The sequence below is a fragment of the Lolium perenne genome, chromosome 2 (genome assembly GCF_019359855.2).
Source record: "Lolium perenne isolate Kyuss_39 chromosome 2, Kyuss_2.0, whole genome shotgun sequence".
NCBI lineage: Eukaryota > Viridiplantae > Streptophyta > Magnoliopsida > Poales > Poaceae > Lolium > Lolium perenne.
The window spans coordinates 290,721,325-290,745,724 of record NC_067245.2 but is presented as its reverse complement, the minus strand read 5'-3'; the positions used below and the strand labels follow the sequence as shown (position 1 = coordinate 290,745,724).

The window sequence follows — 24,400 nt, the reverse complement described above, 5'->3', positions numbered from 1 at the left end:
GGTATAGGTCAAAGATATCCCTCTCAAGCAACCCTGCAATTACGATACAAGAAGTCTCTTGTGTCCCCAACATACCCAATACACTTGTCAGATGTATAGGTGCACTATTTCGGTGAAGAGATAGTAAAATACAAGTGATATGGATGAATATGGGTGGTAATAAAAATATGAAATAAATATGGCAGCAAGTAAACATGTAGTAAAACAGTAAATAAACGGTGATTCGATGTTTGGAAACAAGGCCTATGGGTCATACTTTCACTAGTGGTCACTCTCAACAATGATATCATAAAGGAATATAAAAATAAGCACTTCACTATGCTACTCTGAACTACTCTCTGGCTGGATAATGAACACTAATTTATTGCGTAGGGGTACAAAATCAAACCTTAAAGATGTATTCCCAAGTACTAATGAACACACCATGTTGTCACTTTGAGCATTCATAGAAGGTACTAACACACCACAATTTCATAGAGACATCCAACTCAAATCATAATTCAGTGAACAAGTATTCTGTGAAATATAGCCTAAGAGACCCACACGGTGCACACATTGTCACCTTTACACACGTGGGACAAGGAGTCTCCGGAGATCACATAAGTAAAATCCACTTGAATAGCATAACGACATCTAGATTACAAAGCTCATGATCACATAAAGATCACACCATGGGAGAGAGAGATAAACCACATAGCTACCGGTAGAGCCTGATACCCCGAGGGAGAACTACTCCCTCCTCATCATGGGAGTCAGCAACGGCGATGGAGATGGTGGTGGAGTCAATGGAGATGGCTCCGGGGGAAATTCCCCGTCCCGGCAGGGTGCCGGAACAGAGACTTATGTCCCCCGGGATCTTGTTTTCGACGGTGGCAGAGCTACGGAATTTTTCTGGAATGGAGGCTCATTTATTTAGGGTTTTTGCATCGAAGGCTTTATATAGATGGGGGGAGATAGGTCGGTGGGGTGCCCGAGGGCCCCACATCATGCCTGACCGCACCTAGGAGTGGTTTGGGCACCCTGTGGTCCCTCCTCGACTCCTCTTCGGACTTCGGACTTCATCTTCGTTATGGTAAAATAGGCACTTTGGCTTTTGTTTCGTTCAATTCCGAGAATATGTCATGTACAGCCTTTCTGAGACCAAAAATAGCATAAAACAGGGAAGTGACACTGTGGCATCTTGTCAATAGGTTAGTGCTGGAAAATATATAAAAGTGTAACAAAGTGCAAGTAAAACATAGTAGAATTGGTGTAAAACAAGCATGGAGCATCAAAAAGTATAGATACGTTTGCGACGTAGCACATAGCAAAGTGGTACTCAGCTTGTCCTTTATGGAATAGCAAAACATAAATGCCAGGTCACCTTTAAAGTTCAAAGGGTGACTATATACAAGTAATTTAAGAACAAACAATAGCATAATCATGAATCAATCAATAAGTCTTGGGACTATGCACATTATACTCTGAATGACAACTATGCTCTCTTAATTGGTGCATAAAGCAAGAAGATGAAGACTCAACATAAAAGTAAAATAAGAGGTCCTTTGAAGACGGAAGTAAGAATCAACAATTTTTATAAATTAAGCTTTCAAAAAGGTATGGTACTTATTAGCTTTGAGCTCTCATTGCCCCTATCATAAGCATCTTCGATGGTTAAAGTTAATGTAGGGAAAAAATGTGACATGTGCTTGACAAATCATAAGTTGAAAATCTCATGCCCCTTGAATACAAGTACCTACACCTCTTCTACTCAACTTAGGTCCCAAATAAGTTCTTGTCATTGTAAGTATACATGTATCATTAAGAACGCCAACGGGGTACCTCCTGCCCCATGATATAGAAGTACTCCTTCAGACATAGGATCAATCCCATACCAAAATGACAAGAAAAACAGAAAATGAGCATCTCAGCAATCATTTTATTTAATATGGGTATATCTTTTTATTAAAGATGCTTCACAGAATACTCACTATGGTTCGTTGTAAACTTCCACCATGAATGATGCATGGCTTGGGTTGGCGGCCCAGAGTTTCTCTAACACATATACAAAGTCCATTGACTTACAAGTTTCCATTTTATTTCGCATCGCTAGGCATCTATAAACAAAAGATCATGACATCAACTAAATACGAATAAGTGCAATGTTGAAAGCGTGCCCATGAAAGCATGGTTGTGCTAACTCCTAACTTACAACTTGCAAGCATATAATCTTCATAAGATAGTCACAATGGTTCAAGTTTATTAAGTGCAAGAAAGTAAATGTGTCATCAAGTTCGTGAGAGCTTTACTAACTAATTTTGTCATAATTAGTTTTTGAAAGATAGATAAAAACATGATGAATACACTTGGAATAGCAATAATGCTAATATGTAGATATGGTGGACACAATTGGCGAACTTTGGTTATTGGTGGTTAGATGCACGAGTAGAGCTCATACTCAGTACATGCGAAGGCTAGCAAAATACTGAGAGCGACCTACTAAGAGAGAAATAATGGCCATAATCATGCATAGCGACAAAAAGATATTAATCAAATCATAAAGTGATATTAAAAGTCAAAAGGTAAATGATCATAGAGGCTCTAGTTGACTGGTTGGTAGTCGTAACATGGTATAAACATGTGCCAAGTCAACCCAATAAAGCATCAAAGGAGAATACCACAATAGTATGCTTTGTATGATAGAAACAACACATGATTCTTTCAGTGGCACATTAAGCACTCTCAGCTATTTGAGACAAGTCATGATACAACAATAACTACTAAGCATATCATAAGAATAACATCCAACATGACATGCCAAAGTCTATTCCACAGTCTAGACAAGCTTCCTTTTGCATCACTATAAGCATGAAACATTTTACTCGTCTCCAACACCAATCAATTTATTTGAAACAACTCTCATGGATAATAATAAATACGGACCAGAGATCTAATAATACATGAATAAAGTAAACTAAAAAGCTCTGAACAAAATAAAAGTGGAGAAACCAGAGCTAAACAAATTACTAGCAAACTAGAACACTCACAGAAGAGTAAAAGTGAAAACTAGAGTGTTCTATCCAATTAAAATGGAGTGTGTCATTCTCCAAAACAAATATGCTGGGATCCAACCTTATTCTACAGTAAACAAAGAAAAATAAAACTAAATACAAAAATAAAGATGCTCCAAGAATAATACATAGCATATGAAGCAATAAAAATATAGCGCACAGAAAGATGACATGTTGCTTTGTTGATGAAGAAGGGGATGCCTTGGGCATCCCCAAACTTTGACGCTTCTACCTCTTGGATATTTATTTGGGTGGCAGAGGCATCCCAAGCTTGAGCTTTTGTCCATTCTTCATCTCATTACATCATTCATCTCTCCCTACACTTGAAAACTTCCTTCATACAAAACTTCACACAATTCTTATTAGCAGCATTAGTGCAATCAAAATAACAAATCCATTTGGATTCAGTTCTAACATATATCAAACATCCATTAAAACATTAGATACTGTAGCAACTCCTTCAAAACGCTCTTTCTCTCAAAAGAACTCAAGAAGAAAGAAAATAAGAGGCAAATGCAAATAGTAGCAGAAATCTGTAAAATAGAACAGCAGGTAAAGATCAATTTTTTTACAAAATCATCTGTTGCTCAATTCAAAAAGTGCAAAACTAACAAAAGTTATATAATAACCCGGGGCATATGCCCAAAAATTGGCAGCACAAAATTACGTATTGGCTGGGAGTACGAATATTTTTGGTAACAGCACAGAATCTGTTTCTGGACAGCAACTTCCCTAAATCTTACTTTCTTCCTATTAGAGGCTACTCTTGGCACAAAAACGAAATAAAAATGACAAGGAGAGGTTCTTACAGAGGAAAAAATTTCCAAGACTCAACAAAAGAAAAATTACAGAAATAAAACAACGGGTTATCTCCCATAAGCGTTTTTCTTTAATGCCTTTTAGCTAGACTTTAATAGTTTTAATGGTGCTCTCATGAAAATAGAAAATGAAGAAAAATGAGCTTCAAGAAGAAAATTAAAAACACAATTAATTCTAACCCACTTCCTATGCATTGGAATCTTGTACATAAATAAATTCACAAAGAACAAAGTGACAAGCATAAGAAGATAAAACAAGAGTAACTTCAAAACTGTTAATATAGAGAGAGGTGTTTTAGTACCATGAAAACTTATACAACCATATTTTCCTCTCTCATAATAATTTTCAATAGCATCATGAATAAACTCAACAATATAACTATCACATAAAGCATGCTTTTCATGATCTACAAACACATAATTTTTTATCAAGCTAAAAAATAGTGGGATTAAAACATTCAAACCCACTTTTAACAATTTTATAACAAGATGATTGATCATTCTCAAGAGGTATGGGGCTCCAAGATAAAGTCAAGACCCTTGCAATCCCATTTTCAATAGCAGTACGATTTGTATTATCAACCAATATTGGACCATCATCTAGAGCTTTATCATAAACATTTTCTAAGTAAAACTCTTTAGTACCATGCATTTCAAAGTTAGGCACAAATAAAGGATTATCATAAAATTTATCAAAATAGCTTGGATTATCATAGATAACGGGAGCATAATTATTATCACAAGTTTTACTCATAGTAGATATTTCAAGAGAATCCACAGGAACATAACATTCGTCCTCCTTTGGTAAGCATGGAGGACAATCAAATAGTGTAAGAGATAAAGAGTTACTCTCATTAGAAGGTAGGCATGGGTAGCTAATCCATTCTTCCTCCTTTTGTTCATCAATCTCCTCCTCTTTTTCATCTAATGAGCTTTCAGGTTCAGCAATTTCTTCTTCCAATGGTTCCTACAAATTGTGTATACATTCTTGTGCATGACTGAGTCTCTCTTTATAGTCAATGATATAACAATTATTGCTGAAGTTTTCTATGCAATAATCAAGGATAGAAGAGACCATATCTTTAAGTTTATTACAAGCAACATAGGTTTCATATTTTTTTGACATGAAGGATTCTATTTCAGAAGCTCCCATAAATAAAACAAATTGTTCTACTTCTTAAAATCCAAGATGAATATAGTTATTCCAATGATAGTTCACAATTAAAACTTCTTTACTAAAGCCGTATTGAAATTTAATATGTTTGGTATCATGTTCAGAGCAAAAATAATTATGTCATGACGTTTAAGCAAAATTTCAGCAATTTGATTCAACTTTTTTAACACGCCTCTCATGACTTTACCATTATATGATTCTCTATACTTTATAAATAGTTCCATAGAGGTTCTAGCATGTTCTTCCATAACAACAGTTTTTAGATTTTCGGTTTTTCAAATTCTTATCGATTTTCATGTATATAAGAAAAGTAAAACAAGATAAAAGTAAACTAGACAAAAGTAAACGAAACAAAACACAACTAAACAGAAATAAACTATGCACAAATAAACTAGACAAGACAAAATAAAATAAAATAAAGAGACAGGTAAAGTGTACTCCCTAGGTGAACTTATGAGTAGAGCTATGCCTCCCCGGCAATGGCGCCAGAAAATAGTCTTGATGACCCACAAGTATAGGGGATCGCAACAGTTTTCGAGGGAAGTAAAACCTAAATTTATTGATTCGACACAAGGGGAGGTAAAGAATACTTATAAGCCTTAACAGCGGAGTTGCCAATTCAGCTGCACCTGGAAAAGCACTAGTAACAGAGGTGATGTGAAAGCAGCAGTAATATGAGAGCAATGGAAATAGTAACACAGAGGAGATGGCGCCAGAAAGTATTCCAGTGCGGAGTTGACTTTAGAGCAATGATGATGATAGAAGGACCGGGGTTCCCAGCTATTTACACTAGTGGTAACTCTCCAAATAACATGTGTTGGGTGAATAAATTACAGTGGACACTTGATAATTGTGGGGGCATGACAATGCATGCTATGATAAGATAAAGGTTATTGTAGTATTTAATTGGGCATTACAACATAATACATAGACCGTAATCCAACTGTGTCTATGACTAATAACCCACCTTCAGGTTACCATTCGAACCCCTTCTAGTATTAAGTTGCAAGCAACATATTATCGCATTAAAATATGTGTGTAAAGTAAACAATAGAATTATCCTTAGACAAAACATTGTTGTTTTCTCCCTAGTAGCAACATCACATCTACAATCTTAGAAGTTATTGTCACTCTTCTAGAAAACTAGAGGCATGAACCCACTATCGAGCATAAATACTACCTCTTGGAGATACATGTAACTACTTGATCAGGGTAATCACAAGTACCGGAGAGCATGCAAGATCTTAAATAACAGTAGTATGACAATATGATGAACAATCTGATCACAATTCAACAATTTATCAGATCCCAACAAACACAACACCGATTACATCATATGGATCTCAATCATGTAATGCAGCTCATGAGATCATTGTACTGAAGTACATGGGAGAGAGAGTACCAACTAGCTACAGCCGAGAACCCGTAGTCCAGGGGGAACTACTCACAAACCATCATGGAGTCGAAGTGGAGGTAGTGGAGTCGATGTAGATGGCTCCGGGGGTCAATCCCCGTCCCGGCATGGTGCCGGAACATGAACTTCTGACCCCTGAAACTTGTTTAGACGATGGCGGAAATGACGGAACTTTTCGTGGATGGAGGCTCTGGTGTTTAGGTTTTTCCCGAGATCGTGAATAAATAGGTGGAAGGACGAGGTCGGTAGAGGACAGGGGCCCCACACCTGCCCTAGGCGCGGCCAGGGCCTGGGCCGCGCCTAGGGGTGGTCTGGCCGTCCTGTGGCACCTCCTCGACTCTCCTATGGACTCCTGCTTCGTTACTGTAAAATATTGACTTCGGCTTTTGTTTCGTCCAATTCCGAGAATATTTCCTATATAATTTTCTGAAACCGAAAACAGCAAAAAACATGGAACTGGCACAGTGGCATCTTGTCAATAGGTTAGTGCCGGAAAATGTATAAAAGTGCAATGAAGTGTAAGCAAAACATATATAAATTGGTGTAAAACAAGCATGGAGTATCAAAAATTATAGATACGTTTGAGACGTATCAGCGCTCCCCTCCCGAGAAATCTTCGGGGCCATATATATAGTGATTTTTAGGTTAAAATAAGTCGGTAGGCGAAAGAATCAGGTCAGTTAGGCGATCAATGGTCGAAAGAGGTTGGGTGGTGCGCCCAACAAGTTTGGGCACGCCACCTACCCTCTTTTGGGCCTCAAGCCCATCTAGGCCTCCTCGAAAGATCCACGGTGCTTCTCCTGATGAAAAAAGTGACGCTCCAAAGATCTCACATCAATTTGACTCCGTATAGGTCTCTGAAAGTGAAAAATACGTGAAATAGGGATTTCCTGTTTTGCAAAGTTATAAACCATATAAAGGGGATCATTGATAAATCCCCATAAATCAATGTAAAACATGTAATTGCCATCATATATGTTGCAAATATGTGGGAATTCAATATGATAAAGGACAAAGTTTATGTATGCATTTTACATGGATCAAGACATCGGCATCGCCGTCCAATGTCGACACACCACCACCGCCAATGTCTCGCTGAAGGCACTTGTCAAATTGATTGATCTCATTCTGACTTAGAGTGAAGCTGGAAGGGGTAGTAATAGTCATTTCGCTTAACCTTTTTTCCCTTGTGACCTGATGTATCCTCTAGATCATTTTGAGTGTGTCCTGCGTGAAGCTCTTTCCTGATATTCAGCTCTATGAGATCGTTTCTTACTTTCGGCTCATCTTTGATCCTCTTCGGCATGTTGAGTGGAGTGTCAAGCAAACTCTCACACACATTTTTCATCATATGCATGACATCAAGGCTATGAGGCGTATCGAGGAATTTCCAGTACGGCAAGTCCCAAAAACAGACCTAGCTTTCCATACCTTCTTCAAAGATGTCGACGCCTTTCGCTTCTTTCCTGGCACAGGGCACTCTTCCAAATTTTTGAATAAATTATCGATTTCTTCGTCGCTCCTCCTAGGTGGTACTCCTTTGATATCATCTTTACCATTGAACATATATCCATACTTGATCCAATGGTCATTCTTGTGTAGCCACCTTCAATACCCCATGTACACGGTTTACGAAGAACCAGGATCTCTCCCTAGTTGTTCATATGTCGTCTGATCCATTTACCTAACACACCCATTATATCCATAGCAAACTTTACCCAAGATATATCCATAGGAAGATAGTCCCGCACCGTCGTGATCAACGTGAATCTTATAGGAAAATAATCTTCTACCACAGTGTCCCATGTATTTACCCCTTCGTTAGCCCATAACGCGTCTAGCTCCTCATCCAATAGCTGCAGGTACAGACTGATATCGTTCACGGGTTGTGTCGGGCCTTGAATTAGCATACACATGTGTATGTACTTCCTCTTCATGCATAGCCAGGGGAAGGTTGTACATCCATACAAACACGGGCTAGTTGCTATACTGTTGCTCTGGTTTCCAAATGGATTAAATCCATCGGTGCTCGCTCCCAACCTGATATTTCTTGGTTATTTCCCAAATATACCTTGCAATGTGCCGGGCCTGGCCGAGAAAAGCCCCACAGTGAAAATCCAAACCCAAGCCCGGCCCGGCTTGGTCAAAAGCCTGAAAAGCCCGTCGTGCCATCGGGTCACGGGCTAGGCTGCTTTGTTAAATGCATTTTTTGGGCTACCCTGGCGTAGCTTCTAGGCCTAGGCCCATTATTTTCAGCCCGTGCTTCCCATGGCTAGGCATATTTCCGATCTTGGGTATTCAATGTCTAATGATTTCCACTGCCATGCATATGTAGGGCGTGTCCGCATGGTTTGTTTCCGCCATTTAACATCTCTAGCAGGTGTCTTCTTACTTTCTGTGTTCCAGAGCATGAGCTTCGCTTCCTTACGGTCCGCGAAATACCGCTCTAGAGGTGGAACGAGCAGAAAGTACCACACCACTTTTTGTGGAGCTTTTGTACTTTTCTTGTATCGGTCAGCATTGCACCATGGACATATTGCTTTGTCTGCGTGCTCTTTCCGATAAATTACACAATCATTGGGGGTGGTATAGAATGTGGGGTAAATCAAGAGGGAACGCTACTTGTTTGGCCTCGTTTAGACTAGTCGGGACCTTGTTCCCCAATGTTCCCCTAGAGCATAAGATTCTATAAGAATTTCAAATATTTGTTGACTCTTATGTCGCACCATCTGTACTTTGAGTTCTGCTGCAGAATATCGAGTGTTACTTTCAAACGGGAGTCCTCAGACCCGCAACCTACATACAATAAAGTATTCGAGTCTATCTCCAATTGCGCAAGCTTCAATTTCTCTCTAGTAGTAGCTCAGGCGGTAATCGTCTCCTTGAGAAGCAGTTCTTGAACATGCCGCATTATGAACCACTATCAATAAGAAGTTAATTGCCGTGTGCCCTCATACGGCCTACTGCCACTCTTTTGGCCTCACTTGTGACCCGCCACCCAAATATATTGGAAACGGGCGCGCAAGTGGACACACGACCGGTATGGGCATACCAGTCGCATGCCACCATAGGCACCCGCTGCGGGAACTTTCTGGACCGGAGAGCATCCAGAGCCCACCTAGTAGTAGCGTGCAGTGTCTTCCGGTCCGGTAGCGGTAGGAGCACACCAGCCATGTGCGCCTTTCTGGCATGCGACACATAAGAGCAATCGTGTGCCCTGAAAGTGGTGTGCTTCTAGTGAGTGTACACTATAGTGTTTTTCCTATTAGTGTCGCAAGCAGTGTGTGATTTCTAATGCCTACTCCCTCCGTCTTTAAATAAGTGGACATCTAGCTCTAAACTGTGTCCACAAAAGAGTGTACTGCTATCTTCCCAATGCATTTTATATGCTTCTCTCTTATCGCACGGAAATCAAATCCAATAATATTGATCATATGTTCTCCTTATTTTCTACATGCACTTAGCTCATTGGGGATGAAAGTATTAAAGATAAGAGATACATTTTCCCAATGCATTTTTCACTTCACTTCATAATTTATCTTGAAAAACCCGGCGTGTATACTTAGAGTAGTAAACTTGGAATCGTGGCTAGATGAAAAATTGATGAGTGGGCATGTAACAGTGGACGAAGCCTGAAGTTCTTATAGAATCTTATGGCTTTGAGTTCTGTAACAGTGGACGAAGCCTGAAGTCCTGAACCCACGAGCAGCCCGCGACGAGGTAAGGAAAATTCAGTCTGAAACGCATTGTGCCAAAGTGTGTCAATTCGATTAATTTGCATATCATGTGCATTACCTACGAAAATAGTGCAGTGTGTGGTTTCTTATATCTACTAAACTTAGGGCAGGGCCGACGCATTTCGGACGTCCGAAATGTCCGTTTGCGTCGGCCCGCGGATGGCCAGGGCGACCGCTTGCGTCTGGGGCACCTCTAGCGGTGCAGACGCATTTTTTAACCGGGGACAGCGTCAAACTCGCTAACGGCGTTTTACGTCCCGTCGAGGACTGCCACCGGCGATTAACTGTTCCCGCGCGACGACGATCGTTCCCGCGCGTGCCCAATACATTGTCAAGTTTCGCCAGCGTTTCGCGCGCGCGGGAAACGACGTACGCGCGAACGCCGTTTCCCGCCCCGCCGTGGCTATATATGGTGGACACCGGCGGGGGCGACGGACACACCTCAAGCTAATCCATCCATGGCCGGGCAGAATCGTAGTTGGGAGCACGTTGTTCAGATGTGCCGCCACCTCCACCCGGAGGAGGTTGCGGAGGCGGTGGCGGAGGCGACAGAGCACGCGGAAGGGCGCCTCGCGGCGACCAGGGCGGAGAACGCCAACGCCATGGCCGAGCTCGCTGATGCCAGGGCCGAGCTCGCGGAGGCGCGGGCGGCCATGGCGGCCCCTCCGGCGGACGCCGTCATCCACAACATCACGGACGACGACCCCCCCCCCCTGTGCCCAGCCGCTTCGAGGGCGCCGGCGACCAGCGGGTTCTGCTCGCGTCCTTCGAGTCCCTGGCTGGGGACGCCCAGCGCCGTCAGGCTTGGGTGGCGGAGGAGGAAGCCCACAGCTATGTGATGGCCATGGTTCGGGGGCTAATGTGCTCCGACTTGGATTCGCTCCAACGTAGGGGCCCTTCTCCCGCGCGCGTCGAGCAGGAGAACCGGGAGCTGGAGGTCGCCATCGCCGCCAGGGACGAAGCGGTGGCGGAGGCAGCTAGGGACAGGGCCCGCTTCGTCGCCCACCTAGCGGGGTTGCAGGCGGCGGCCCAGGCGAACGAGGACGCGGCGGCGGCGGTCCAGGCGGCGGCGGAGGAGGAGGAGGCCCAGGCGGCGGCGGAGGCGGAGGCGACGGCTACCCAGGTGGCGTTGGCCCCAGCGGAGGCCCTGTGGGACAGCTCCCTGGCCGAGGCCCTCGAACGCCGCAGGCGGGAGGACGAGATGTCCATTCGCCGGCGTGCGTGGCGCGCGGAGTGCGCGAAGCGCTCCCGCTTCGACGACGGCGCCGGCCCTTCCGGCGGCCAGTAGTAGGCCGCGCGACTGCGAGTAACTGAGGCCGGTGTAGGCCGCGCGATGGCGAGTAGGTACGGCCGTTGTAGTTTTAGGTTAGCTCGACTAACCATCTTTGTAAAGATGGTCCTTTTGGCCAATCAATTGTAATAAAAAAATCTTTTGCTTACCTACTCACTTCCGACCGGGCCCGGATGCACCCAACGTAGATAGTTTCCGCGACCGCGGAGCATCCGCAGAGACGCAAACCTGGCTCATATTTGGATCAGGATTGCATCTCCGTGGATGGCCTGATCACTTTGCATCGTCCCGCTGAGGTGGTGCCAGACGCATTTCCGGTCACGGCGGACTAAAACGGTCGCTCAGTCGCGCCAGCGTCCGTTTCCGTCTCGCCTCTGGAGATGCCCTTAGGGTCCTAGCTAGATGAAGAATTGAAGTGACCGGCGGAACTATAATCTATACAAAATATAGAGCCGCCCCTGAAATGTTGTCGCCACTGTGCTTTGACTTTTCCTCACGTTGTTGTCCTGCTGCTCGCATCGCATGTGAGGCTTGGTACGATTCCTCATAGGTTCACACACCAAGGTTTAGGCATGGCTAATTCCACATGCAAGTACACCCTCTGGTTCATAATTCTTGTTATAGATTTAAATGTATCTATGCGTGGAGTATAAAATGTGTGTAGCATCCAGATTTGGATAAAATCATGAAACGGAAGGAGTGATAATTATCGATGCCAAGATTTAAAACAAAATATCGATGCAAAATAAAGAAAAGCACCAATGCAGAAAAAATGAACGAAAATGTATCTTTTTAAATCAATGTAAATTTCTGGTCTTCTATGAACGAAAAAATCAAGGCGCTGGACAGGGTCCAACCCAAACAAACAATAAACATCTAGCGGTCGATTTCAGCCTACGTTGTCCGGCTGCAAACGGACATAAACTGGCACAAATTATATCTGGCCACGGCAGATGCGTCAGATAAACTCGCCCCGATGGAAATCGAGTCTGAGATGAGATTCCTGGCTGCGGACATTTTGTCAACTGAAGCACCTTTTGTCGTATCCCCTGCCAGCACTTAATAAATTGAAGCAGGCGGGGGCACACAGCTACACAGCAGCAACCGCCATTAGTCACTTGCTCTGCTCCGAACGGGCGAACACCGCCTAGCTCACCTATAAGCCGCCCGCCCGATGGAGGCGCTGCTGGCGGCACTCCAAGCAGGCGGTGGAGGCGCGGCGGCTGCCATCGCGGCGGCCGTCGTCTTGCTGGCCGCGCTCTACTTCGCTCGGATGGGGTCCAAGGAACGCGCCAACACGCCCCCAGGTGACGATCAACTTACCAAATCTCGTCAGAATGTGCACTTTTTTTTTTTTTCCTGTTGTCGTGTTAGAGCATTTCCAGTCGGCCCCTTCATAATTAGTCCGGCTCGTGACTTTATGGGAAGCGCCGGCTTAAGAACTAGTTATCTGGCTGCGGGTAGTTGGGTTGTGCGGTGTTGCAGCTTCATGGTGAGCGGTGGTATGTCCGGGTGGTGGCTCCGGAAGGTGGTTCACGATGGGCTGTGCAGGGCGCGGCTGAGCAGATGAACGTTAAGGTGGCTGCCTCGAGAGTTTGATGAGTCTTCTTCACTTTGCCGAGGGTCTCGGGGCTGCTCTTCCCATAGCAGTTATTGTTGGATTATTAGGCAATTTTCGTGTGAGTTTAATTACCGAAAGCAACATTACAGATGCACAAGCATACTTAACCAAACACATCAGACTAAGCACATGCATCAGATCTGAACATGAAACAAGTAGCAGTGCAACGTAGGAGAGAAAAAGCACGTACATCGCGACCGGGAAGGTCGCACCAGAAGCAGCAGCACCACCACCATGGGAGTTGGTGATGTCGCCCATGGTGTAGTCGGATCTGTCGATGAAGCAGCCGAACCGTCGAAGAAGAAGAAGACGGACAGCAGCGAGCAGTCGCGCCAAGACGCTTCCCAAAAACCTTATCGCCCGTCTCCCGGTGCGGGATCTCAACGGACGGGGTTTCGGAGGCCTGCTCTCCCGGACGGCTGTGCACGCAGTCGCCGGGATGGGGAAGACTAGAGAGTAGCACAACAAAAGGAATTTCGCGAGAGAGATCTAAGCCGGGGACACGCGGCGAGCATGCACATGCAGGTCGACACGTACCCAACTCAGTTGGTGCACCAAGCAAAAATTTAGGCTTCCTTGAGTGTGTCTCGAACTCGAACTCGAGTCACGAAACGCGACGTGCATGCGTGACGAGGCGAGGCGAGGCGAGGCGGGGCGGGCGGAGGAGGAGGAGTGGGCGAGGGCTCCTTCTATTCTCACTCACTTGGAATGACTAGAACAGCAGCCCTTATATACCACTCCAACTCTCTCCCAACTAGCAATGTGAGACTAAACTTTGTCCCCCAAGGCTGTCCCAAGCTGCCAACGTGATGGGCCTTTAGATTTCAGGAATTGTAGACTACATGGGCTGCCTTATTGGGCTGCATCCCATCTACATTCAACAATCCCCCACCAGATCTCACATGCACATCAGATGACACATTAGTTCCATTCACTGTTTAATATACCTGCACTTGAGTGGAGATTGCTAAGTTGAACTTCCACCTAGGCAAGGTGCTACGCTTGACTACAACTGAACAATGGACTATGCCTTGAATTGTCAATCTTTGTGCAGCAATTTTCGCTCAATGCCGGCACGGTACTAGGCTACCATAGCCTTCCCCTCGGGTGGAGCTTATAAGTCATACTCCTCGGCCCTTCATGATCTTACTAGAGATTCACCCAAATCTCCCACACTATGACCAGTAGTGTCACTCATATAGGTGTGTTCTTCAAAAGATCGCCCTGTAGGACGGCGTCTTCGCTCATCAAGAGCCGCTCAGAACACATTAAGACATTGTCAACCTGCCTTACAGTAACTATGAGAGAATTGCATCTGCAGCGGAGTGGGAGTATTAAATTTTCTCTCAACTCAGTTGCTCTGGTTTGTTTTCTCAGTTCCTAGTTCACGGAATTTCCGATCACATAGGTTGGGTTACCCCCTCGGCAACTCAAGTGGGTCTCAAACCCATCTCCCTCGATGCAAGGTCTATCATGTTTCTTGATAGTCCTTTTGTGAAAGGATCTGCCAGATTTTTAGCACTTTGGACATAATCCAATGCTATTACTCCGGAGTTCTTCAGTTTTCTGACAGACTTCAGTCTCCTCTTGATATGTTTGGAACTTTTCATATTATCCTTAGAACTTTTCACTTTAATAATCACAGTTTGATTATCACAGTTCATAAGGATGGCCGGTATTGGTTTTTCAACCATAGGCAAATCCATCAAGAGCTCACGAAGCCATTCCGCTTCGACAGTAGTTGTATCTAATGTTGTGAGTTCTGCTTCCATAGTTGACCTCGTTAAGATATTCTGCTTGCAAGACTTCCAGGAAACAGCGCCACCACCAAGAGTGAAAACATATCCACTTGTGGCCTTCATTTTAGCATCAGAAATCCAATTGGAATCACTATACCCTTCAAGTCCTCTTGGATACCCGGTATAATGAATTCCATAACTCATGGTTCCCTTTAGATAGCGCATTACTCTCTCAAGAGCATGCCAATGATCATCCCCCGGGTTGGCCACAAACCGGCTAAGTTTGCACACAGCAAACGAGATATCAGGCCTCGTAGCGCAAGCTAAATACATGAGTGAACCAATGATTTGAGAGTATCTTAATTGATCTCTAGTTGCCTTTTCATTCTTTCGAAGCAAGACACTAGGATCATAAGGTGTGAGAGAAGATTTGCAATCAGCATAGCCAAATCTATTTAACACCTTCTCAACATAATGAGATTGCACAAGTGTAATCCCATTATTCCCATCTCTCAATAGCTTGATGTTTAATATAACATCAGCTTCTCCAAGATCTTTCATCTCGAAACATTGAGATAAGAAGGTGTTTACCTCCTCAATCACTTTGAGACTTGTCCCAAAAATTAGTATGTCATCCACATACAAGCATAGGACAACGCCCTCACCCCCACCATGGCGGTAGTACACACATTTGTCAGCTTCATTGACAACAAAGCCCACAGATGTCAAAGGTCTTTCAAACTTCTCATGCCATTGTTTGGGAGCTTGTTTAAGACCATAAAAAGATTTCTTTAATTTACACACCTTTCTTTCTTGACCTTGTAGTACGAAACCATCAGGTTGTTCCATGTAAATTTCCTCGTCCAACTCTCCATTTAGGAAAGCCGTCCTAACGTCCATTTGATGAACGAGAAGACCGTGTGAGGCAGCCAATGACAGTAGTACTCGAATGGTGGTCAATCTCGCCACAAGTGAGTAGATATCGAAGAAATCTTCGCCTTCCTTTTGGGTATAGCCTTTGGCTACAAGCCGAGCTTTGTACTTCTCAATAGTACCATCAGCTTGAAGCTTCTTCTTAAATACCCATTTACATCCTACAGGTTTGCACCCATAAGGACGCTCAGTTAACTCCCACGTTCCATTAGCCAAGATGGAATCCATCTCGCTTTGAACCGCTTCCTTCCAGTAGTCTGCATCAGGAGATGCGAGAGCTTCTGAAATGGTAGTGGGAGTATCATCCACAAGATACACAATGGAATCATTACCAAAAGACTTTGCAGTCATTTGTCTCTTACTCCTTGTGGGAGCTTCATTGTCATCTTCATCAGAATCTGAACTCTCATTATCAGATTCCTCATCAGACTACATAGGAGCTTCATGTATTGGATCAGATTCCCAACTAGACATGCCATGCATATCTCTCATAGGGAATATATCCTCAAATAATGTAGCATCTCTTGATTCAAAGATGGTGCCAACATTCATGTCGTCCACTCCAGATTTCACCACAAGAAATCTATAAGCAATGCTATGGGAAGCATAGCCAAGAAAGACACAGTCCACGGTTTTTGGTCCAAGATTTCGCTTCTTGGTGATTGGCAAATTCACTTTAGCCAAACAGCCCCAAGTTCGCAGGTAGGAGAGTGTTGGTCTTTTCTTTTCCCATTCCTCATATGGGGTAATCTCTTTATTCTTGGTTGGAACACGGTTTAGGACATGACACGAAGTCAATATAGCCTCCCCCCACCATTCCTTGGATAAACCCGAAACATCCAACATGGCATTAACCAAATCTGTTAGAGTACGGTTTTTTCCTTGCCGCAATCCCATTGGATTGTGGGGAATTGGGAGGCGTCCTCTCATGGATTATACCATGTTCCGCACAGAATAAATTGAACTCATTAGAAAAGTACTCTCCACCACGATCGGACCGAACCCTTTTTATCTTTCTTTCAAGTTGATTTTCAACTTCAGCCTTATAGATTTTAAAGAAATCAAGAGCCTCATCTTTAGTTTTCAGGAGATATACATAACAATACCTAGTGGAATCATCAATCAAAGTAATGAAATATTTCTTTCCACCTTTTGTCAACTCACCATTCATCTCACATAGATCTGAATGTATGAGCTCTAGTGGTGCCAAGTTCCTTTCTTTCGCAGGCTTGTGAGGCTTGCGAGGCTGCTTTGCTTGCACACAAGCATGGCACTTAGAGCCTTTGACAAAGGTGAATTTCGGAATTAAACTCATATCAGCAAGCCGCGTCATACAACCCAAATTAACATGACAAAGTCGTGAATGCCAAACATTAGTTTCATTAACACTAGTGCTTACATGGTTCACAACATTATCACAGAAGTCTTCTAGAGAGAAGCGAAACATTCCCTCACATTCATAGCCCTTTCCAATAAAAGTTCCATACTTAGACAGTACAACTTTATTGGACTCAAACACCAACTTAAACTCATCTTTCATAAGACGGGAGCCACTAACGAGATTCTTCTTGATAGAAGGGACATGCAGCACGTTCCTCAGTTGCACGATCTTTCCCGAAGTAAACATCAGATCTACCGTGCCAACACCACGAACAGTAGCATGTAACCCATTTCCCATCATTACTGAGGAACCTCGGGCCTAATAAGAGGTAAACATGGAGATGTCAGCACACACATGACCATTGGCCCATGTATCAACCCACCATTCCGTGGGCTGAAACACCGAAAGAACAGTAGGTAACATATTACCATACCCTGTAGTTCCTTCCTCTGTGTTGCCAATGACCATGCTGACAGAATTTGAGTTCTGTCCAGCCTGACATTTCTTTCCTTTGCGTTGTGTACATCGATTAGCCCAATGGCCTATCTCGCCACACACCCAGCAAAGATCTTTCTTCTCCGTTTTCCCTTCTTCTTGAAGTTGGTAGTCTGGGAGACTCCCTTGTTCTTTCCCTTGGACTTGTGGGCATTTTTCTGTACCATATTGGCAGCAGAACGTCTCTCGGTTCCTCTAGTGTGTTTGTCTTTTGCCCTCACCTTCTCCTCAACATCCAGAGAGCCCATGATATTCTCAACAGAGAACTCATGCCTCTGATGTTTCAGAGAAGTGGCAAAGTTCCTCCATGAAGGGGGAAGCTTAGCGACAATGCATCCCGCGACAAACTTGTCCGGTAGCACACACTTGAGGAGCTCGAGTTCCTTTGCCATGATCTGTATCTCATGAGCCTGTTCTACCACAGATCGGTTCTCAACCATTATGTAGTCATTGAACTGCTCCATAGCATACAGTTCACCTCCGGCATCGGCAGCACCAAACTTAGCCGTCCAGTGCATCCCACAGTTCCTTCCCATTTCGGATGTGCAGATAAGCATCAACCAACTTGTCTCCAAGCACACTTAGGACGGCACCCACAAAGATTACAGTGGCATCCCCGAACGCTTTATCCTCTTCAGGAGTAAGCGGACCTCTGGGAGTACCTTCCGCAACTCGGTGCACGCCCATAGAAGTGAGCCACAAGAGGGTTTTATTCTGCCATCTCTTGAAATGAGAACCCGTAAACGGGCTCGGTTTGAGCGCAGCAGCAAAACCAGACGGTGAAAATTGCCTAAGCATATAAGGTTTTTGGATTGTTGGATTATTAGGCAATTTCCGTGTGAGTTTAATTACCGAAAGCAACATTACAGATGCACAAGCATACTTAACCAAACACATCAGACTAAGCACATGCATCAGATCTGAACATGGAACAAGTAGCAGTGCAAGGTAGGAGAGGAAAAGCACGTACATCGCGACCGGGAAGGTCGCACCAGAAGCAGCACGACCACCACCATGGGAGTTGTTGATGTCGCTCATGGTGTAGTCGGATCTATCGATGAAGCAGCCGAACCGTCGAAGAAGAAGACGAACAGCAGCGAGCAGTCGCGCCGAGACGCATCCCAAAAACCTTATCGCCCGTCTGCCGGTGCAGGATCTCAACGGACGGGGTTTCGGAGGCCTGCTCTCCCGGACGGCTGTGCACGCAGTCGCCGGGATGGGGAAGACTAGAGAGTAGCACAACAAAAGGAATTTCGCGAGAGAGATCTAAGAGCACTGTTCTCCAGATCTGATCGGTCTCCTTGTATAGCCTGGGAGGAGAGCCCCGACCGCGTTGCCACGCGTAGGAAGCCAGGGACACGCGGCGAGCATGCACATGCAGGTCGACACGTACCCAACTCAGTTGGTGCACCAAGCAAAAATTTAGGCTTCCTTGAGTGTGTCTCGAACTCGAACCCGAGTCACGAAACGCGACGTGCGTGCGTGACGAGGCGAGGCGGGGCGGGCGGAGGAGGAGGAGTGCGCGAGGGCTCCTTCTATTCTCACTCACTTGGAATGACTAGAACAGCAGCCCTTATATACCACTCCAACTCTCTCCCAACTAGCAATGTGGGACTAAACTTTGTCCCCCAAGGCTGTCCCAAGCTGCCAACGTGATGGGCCTTGAGATTTCAGGAATTGTAGACTACATGGGCTGCCTTATTGGGCTGCAGCCCATCTACATTCAACAGTTATGCTTCTTCTCTTTGGCACTGGTGCAAGGTTAGACAGAGTTTGGAGCGTCGTCCTCTTGTCGCATGGGCGACGAGGTCGGCATGTCGTCGTCGAGTTGTTGCAGCTCTCTTGGAGGGTCAGCTTCTTCACCTTCATCATAGTGTATTGTGTCTGCTCCTCCCATAGCAAACGTGGTGTTCTCTCTCCGTCTTTAGTGGCAAGTTGTCCTTTTTCAGCGGAGTAGTGTTTGAGTTGGGTTCTAGGTGTGACGTTCGGCGACCCTGTTGTTTTCGGTTTTAGGCTGGTTTTCTATTAATTACTCGAGCAATTATCTTCTTAATTAATGAAAAGGCAAAGCTTTTGCCTCGTTTCAAAAAAAAAGTAAGTGTGAGTTGTTATCGTATATGCAGATGGGTTATCAAACTGACTTATTTTCAAATAACAAATTTTACCCTTCAAAAAGAATAACGTGAATTCTACTTCAACGGAAACGAAGTTGATCCGCCTATGGTTTTATTAATTTTCATGCAGTCGTTCCTGGTTTACCGCTTATTGGAAATCTGCTTCAGCTGGACGAAAAGATGCCCCATAAGACCTTTGCAAAATGGTCTGAAATTTATGGGCCAATATACACTATAAGGACTGGGGCTTCTTCTGTAGTTGTGCTCAACTCAACAGAAGTAGCCAAGGAGGTATAAATACATTTTCATTTATTAAATTTCCTAAATTCAATTCATAATGTATTTTTATGTTGTACTACATAATATATTTTTGCAATTGTAGGCAACAATGAAAATTTGGCCTTATACTCATCCGTCTATGAGTTTATAACATTCATTAGATAGTCCATGTGTACTCAGTATACTTTCTTGTGATTATATATCTTAGTATCCTCTCAAATGACAATGTAAAAGCTAAATCTTAGTACAAGAGTTTTTTTTAACCTAGAACTTAGAAGTTTACGATGGGTTTATTATATCTCTCATTTTCTCTTTTAACAGGTATTGTCATAAGAAAATGACCAAACTATTTGTTAGCTGGTCTCCTTCCTCTAAGAACTACCCGAAAATAAATTAAGCTAAAATGTTGGCCAGACTAGAACACAAAGCATGCACATAGTTATTCCTGATAATTATTGAAAACCCAAGCAACGGAAGCAAAATGGCAGAAATGTCTCATATTTGATTTTTAAAAAAAAAATCAACGGTGAGACATATTACTTCCTGTATTTGCAGGCAATGGTTGCAAAGTTCACATCCATATCTACACGAAAGCTAGCTAAAGCATTTTCAGTGCTAAGTCGTGACAAAACAATGGTTGCTACAAGTGACTATGGTGAGTTCCACACAAAGGCGAAGCGTTTTATTAGGGAGGGCTTGTTGGGTTCTTCTGCTCAGGTATATAAGTCTTAACTGTTTCGAAATTATAAATTTTAGTTACCATCTCTTGGATACATTTACGCTTTCAGTTGACCCAATATCTTACAATGAAATGGTGACCAATATTCAGAGACGATTTCGGGACACAAGACAGAAGATGATGGATAATATGTTAAACACTTTTCATTCACTGGTGATCGGCGACCCACATGCTCCTCAGAACTTTAGAGAAGTTTTCAGGGACGAGATGTTCCGCGTAACTTTGATCGAGGTTATTTAGTGTGTTTATAGCCTTATACGATCACACCACACTTTCTTATATTTGAAGTGTCAGATGGTGTATATACATATAAATAATTTAGTGATCATATGCTGCACTTGCAGAGTTTAGGTGAGGATGTGAGTTCAGTTTATGTAAAGGAATTTGGGCGGGAGATATCGAAGGAAGAAATGCATCGGACCATGGTGTTTGACATGATGTCGTGTGTGATTGTGGCCGATTGGAGGGATCACTTCCCATACCTCGGCTGGCTTCCAAACAAGAGCTTTGATACAAGACTTGTTACCGCGGAGTCTAGGCGAACTGCGGTGATACGAGCCTTGATCGATCAACGGAGAGAACGGATCGCCTGCGGCGAGGTGGCACCAATTAATCCCCGTAGATCTTAATAGTTGTACTATTTTCGTGTTCGTGTTCACTGATCATAAAATTGTGCAATGCAGTCAAGGGTATCCTATTCCTACCTGGACTTCTTGCTGGCACAGAACACACTGACAGACGAAGTGTTGACGATGCTGGTGTGGGAGGCCATCTTAGAGCTTACAGATACTACTTCGGTGACGACGGAGTGGGCTATGTACGAGCTTGCCAAAAAACCCAAGAAACAGGCAAGCTAGCGTTCTACTAACAATTGAGTAGTAGTAGCTTGTTGCTATCTCTCGACGTTTTCCTTCATGATGCAATTGCTAACACCAGATTTCTCCGTTGTTGCGCGCGTCAGGACCGTCTCTACCAGGAGATCCAGGAGGTGTGCGGAGAGGACACGGTGGTCACCGAGGATCATCTTCCTCGCCTACCGTACCTGAACGCCGTGTTCCATGAGACGTTGCGCCTCCATCCTCCCATCTCGGTTCTACCTCGAAGGTTCGTCCATCAGACCACCACACTGGGGGGCTACAAGATCCCAGCCGGAACAGAGGTAATTTTACCTACTTTTGTTGAGCACTACTTGAACAAGGAGTGCCGACGATGGCTTTAACATTTTGGCCTTTCCCAGGTGACCATCAACGTGTACGGCTGCAACATGAACAAGGAGGAGTGGGAGGAGCCCGAGGAGTGGAGGCCGGAGAGGTTCCTCGACGGCAGGTTCGACTCTGCGGACATGTTCAAGACCCTGTCGTTCGGCGCCGGGAAGAGGGTCTGCGCCGGGAGCGTGCAGGCTATTAACATCTCCTGCGCCGCCATCGCGAGGCTTGTGCAGGAGTTCGCCTGGAGGCTCAAGAAGGGCGACAAGGACGAGGAGAACGCTGTGCAGTTCGTGGGCCACAAGCTCCACCCCCTCTACGTCTATCTCTCGCCGAGGGGAGGGAGATAAATGGCAAGAAACTCTTCACAGCTTGGCCAAAGTGCCAAACAAATAGTGTAGTAAGCTCCACCCCCTCTCGCCGAGGGGAGGGAGATCAATGTGTGCATTACCTGAACAATTTGTTCCGCATCCTTCTATGTATCCATGTCTGTTTCTTACTGAATTATGTATCTCCTCTACCGATTCCTGGATTATTATTGCGTCGGGGCCTTTTAGACTCAGGTCAAAGGCTCTGTCACAGCTCTTCGGTTGGTCATTACCTGATCGGTTTGTAATATATTTACATCACCATGTGTGTCAGGGTATATCCAATTGATACTATTAGCACAGAACCCATGAGAGCATCCGCATTCGTCTCCTCGACTAGGCCCCCGAGCGACGTTTTTCCAATCCGGACGATGTTATTTGGCTTAGTCGCGTCCCCGGTTTCTCGATTTCGTCCGGATTTGGGCCTAAATTCATCCGGCGAGCCCACGCCATCCCCGGCCCCCCGGGGAGCGCTCGGGGACTCCGGACGAAACGAAAGCGCGCGAAACGTCGAGGAAACTTCCCGCGCGTCTGGTGGCCCCAACTTTTCGGCGAGAGACACCGATCGTCATCCTCATCGCATCGTCTTCCGCGCGCTGTAAAAGCCTGCCGCCGGTCACTATTCGCCGACGCGTAGCTTCCACGTGGCACGCGCAGCTACCTCTATTTATCGCCGATCAACCGCGTCTGCCCCGCATTCACCTCCTCGCTCACCTTCCCCAAATCTTCCCCGATCTCGCACGAACCCGCGGCGGCCACAGCAATGGCGAACGACGGCGCGGCAAACAATGGTTTCGCCACTCTCTCCACCAATGGGAGGGGGGGCTCCTCCACATGGCGGGCTACCCGGCGCTGCCGGACTTCCGCACGCCGGGAGGATGGAGGCTGAGCGCAGGCGGCGTGCCGATCCCGCCACCGCCAACGGGTGGGGGCGCACTCGAAGCGGCGATCGGCGAGGTGCTCGTCACTCTCAGTGACGAGCAGCGCGCGGATGCACGCTTCTTACCCGACAACTACGAAGCGTGGACCGCGTTCTTCCGGCGAAGGTACGAACGCGAACTCGCCGCGTACGACGGCCCTCCTCCTCCTCCGGCAAGGAACAACGCCGCCGCCCGCCGCCGATGGTGGAGCGCGTCTGGCCGCACCCTCGAGAATGTGCTCACGCACATCGAGGACGGGAACTCCCCCGTCCTGGGGATGCCGCCGCCGGTGGCGGCTACCGTGTCGCGCCGACACGGTAGTTCCTGGATGCGGAGGAGGATGGCGCCATCCTCCTCCTCGTCTGGCTCGCGGTCGGCGTCCAGGTCCGGCGGGTCGATGCCGGCCACCATCAAGAAGGAGTGGGCGTCTCCTTCGACCGTCAAGAAGGAACCGGCATCGCCACCGCCGACCAGAGGGCGCAGCAGCGGCGCCCTCGTCATCCGCGACCAGCCTTCCTCTCCGCAGCGCGGGCGGAAGAGGAAGTCATCGAAGAAGGAGGCCGCCGCGGCCGCCATCAACAACGCCGCAAACAAGCTCGCCGAGGAGGAGGCGAAGCGCGCGGAGGAAGCCGTCGTGGCGGAGGCGATCGCCAGGTCGCTCACGGACCTGGTGCCCGCCGACAACAGCCTCCCCGAGGACGCCGCACTGGAGTGGTCCAGGCGGGACTGGGAGCGCCAGGAGGCGGAGCGCGAGCCGGCGGCCGCCGGACTCGGCCGCTGCGCGGCAACGCGTCATCCGCGTCGCCGCACCGTCCGCGCCAACGAACGTCGCGCCCAAGCCCGTCGAGCTGATCAAGCTCGAGGAGAGCAGCGACGACAACATTTACCGGCAGACGCCGCCACACGCCGGCGACCCTGGCCAGGGTTCGAGCCGCTGGTACGAGGCGGCGTCGCCCCAGGACGCCGCCAGCTCGAGCGATGACGATGACGGCGCGGACTACACGACCTTCTACCGCCATCTCGGCATGTAGGAGGCCGCTTTTAGTTTAGGTTAATGTTTCCCTGTCGTCGAATTCAAATATATGTACGAATTCGGCCTATATATGTACGAACTCGTCTATA

General features: G+C 45.9%; 1 protein-coding gene across 1 annotated transcript; it reads left to right on the top strand.

Moving 5' to 3' along the window:
- Positions 1 to 12,598: 12,598 nt before the first annotated feature.
- LOC127330690 (ent-kaurene oxidase 2) lies at positions 12,599 to 22,590 on the top strand. Its single transcript, XM_051356818.2, has 8 exons — positions 12,599 to 12,791; positions 19,898 to 20,058; positions 20,602 to 20,763; positions 20,876 to 21,016; positions 21,130 to 21,384; positions 21,469 to 21,633; positions 21,747 to 21,944; positions 22,023 to 22,590. Exons 1-8 carry the CDS (start codon positions 12,659 to 12,661, stop codon positions 22,338 to 22,340), a joined length of 1,533 nt encoding a protein of 510 aa, XP_051212778.1. The 5' UTR covers positions 12,599 to 12,658; the 3' UTR covers positions 22,341 to 22,590.
- Positions 22,591 to 24,400: the final 1,810 nt, after the last annotated feature.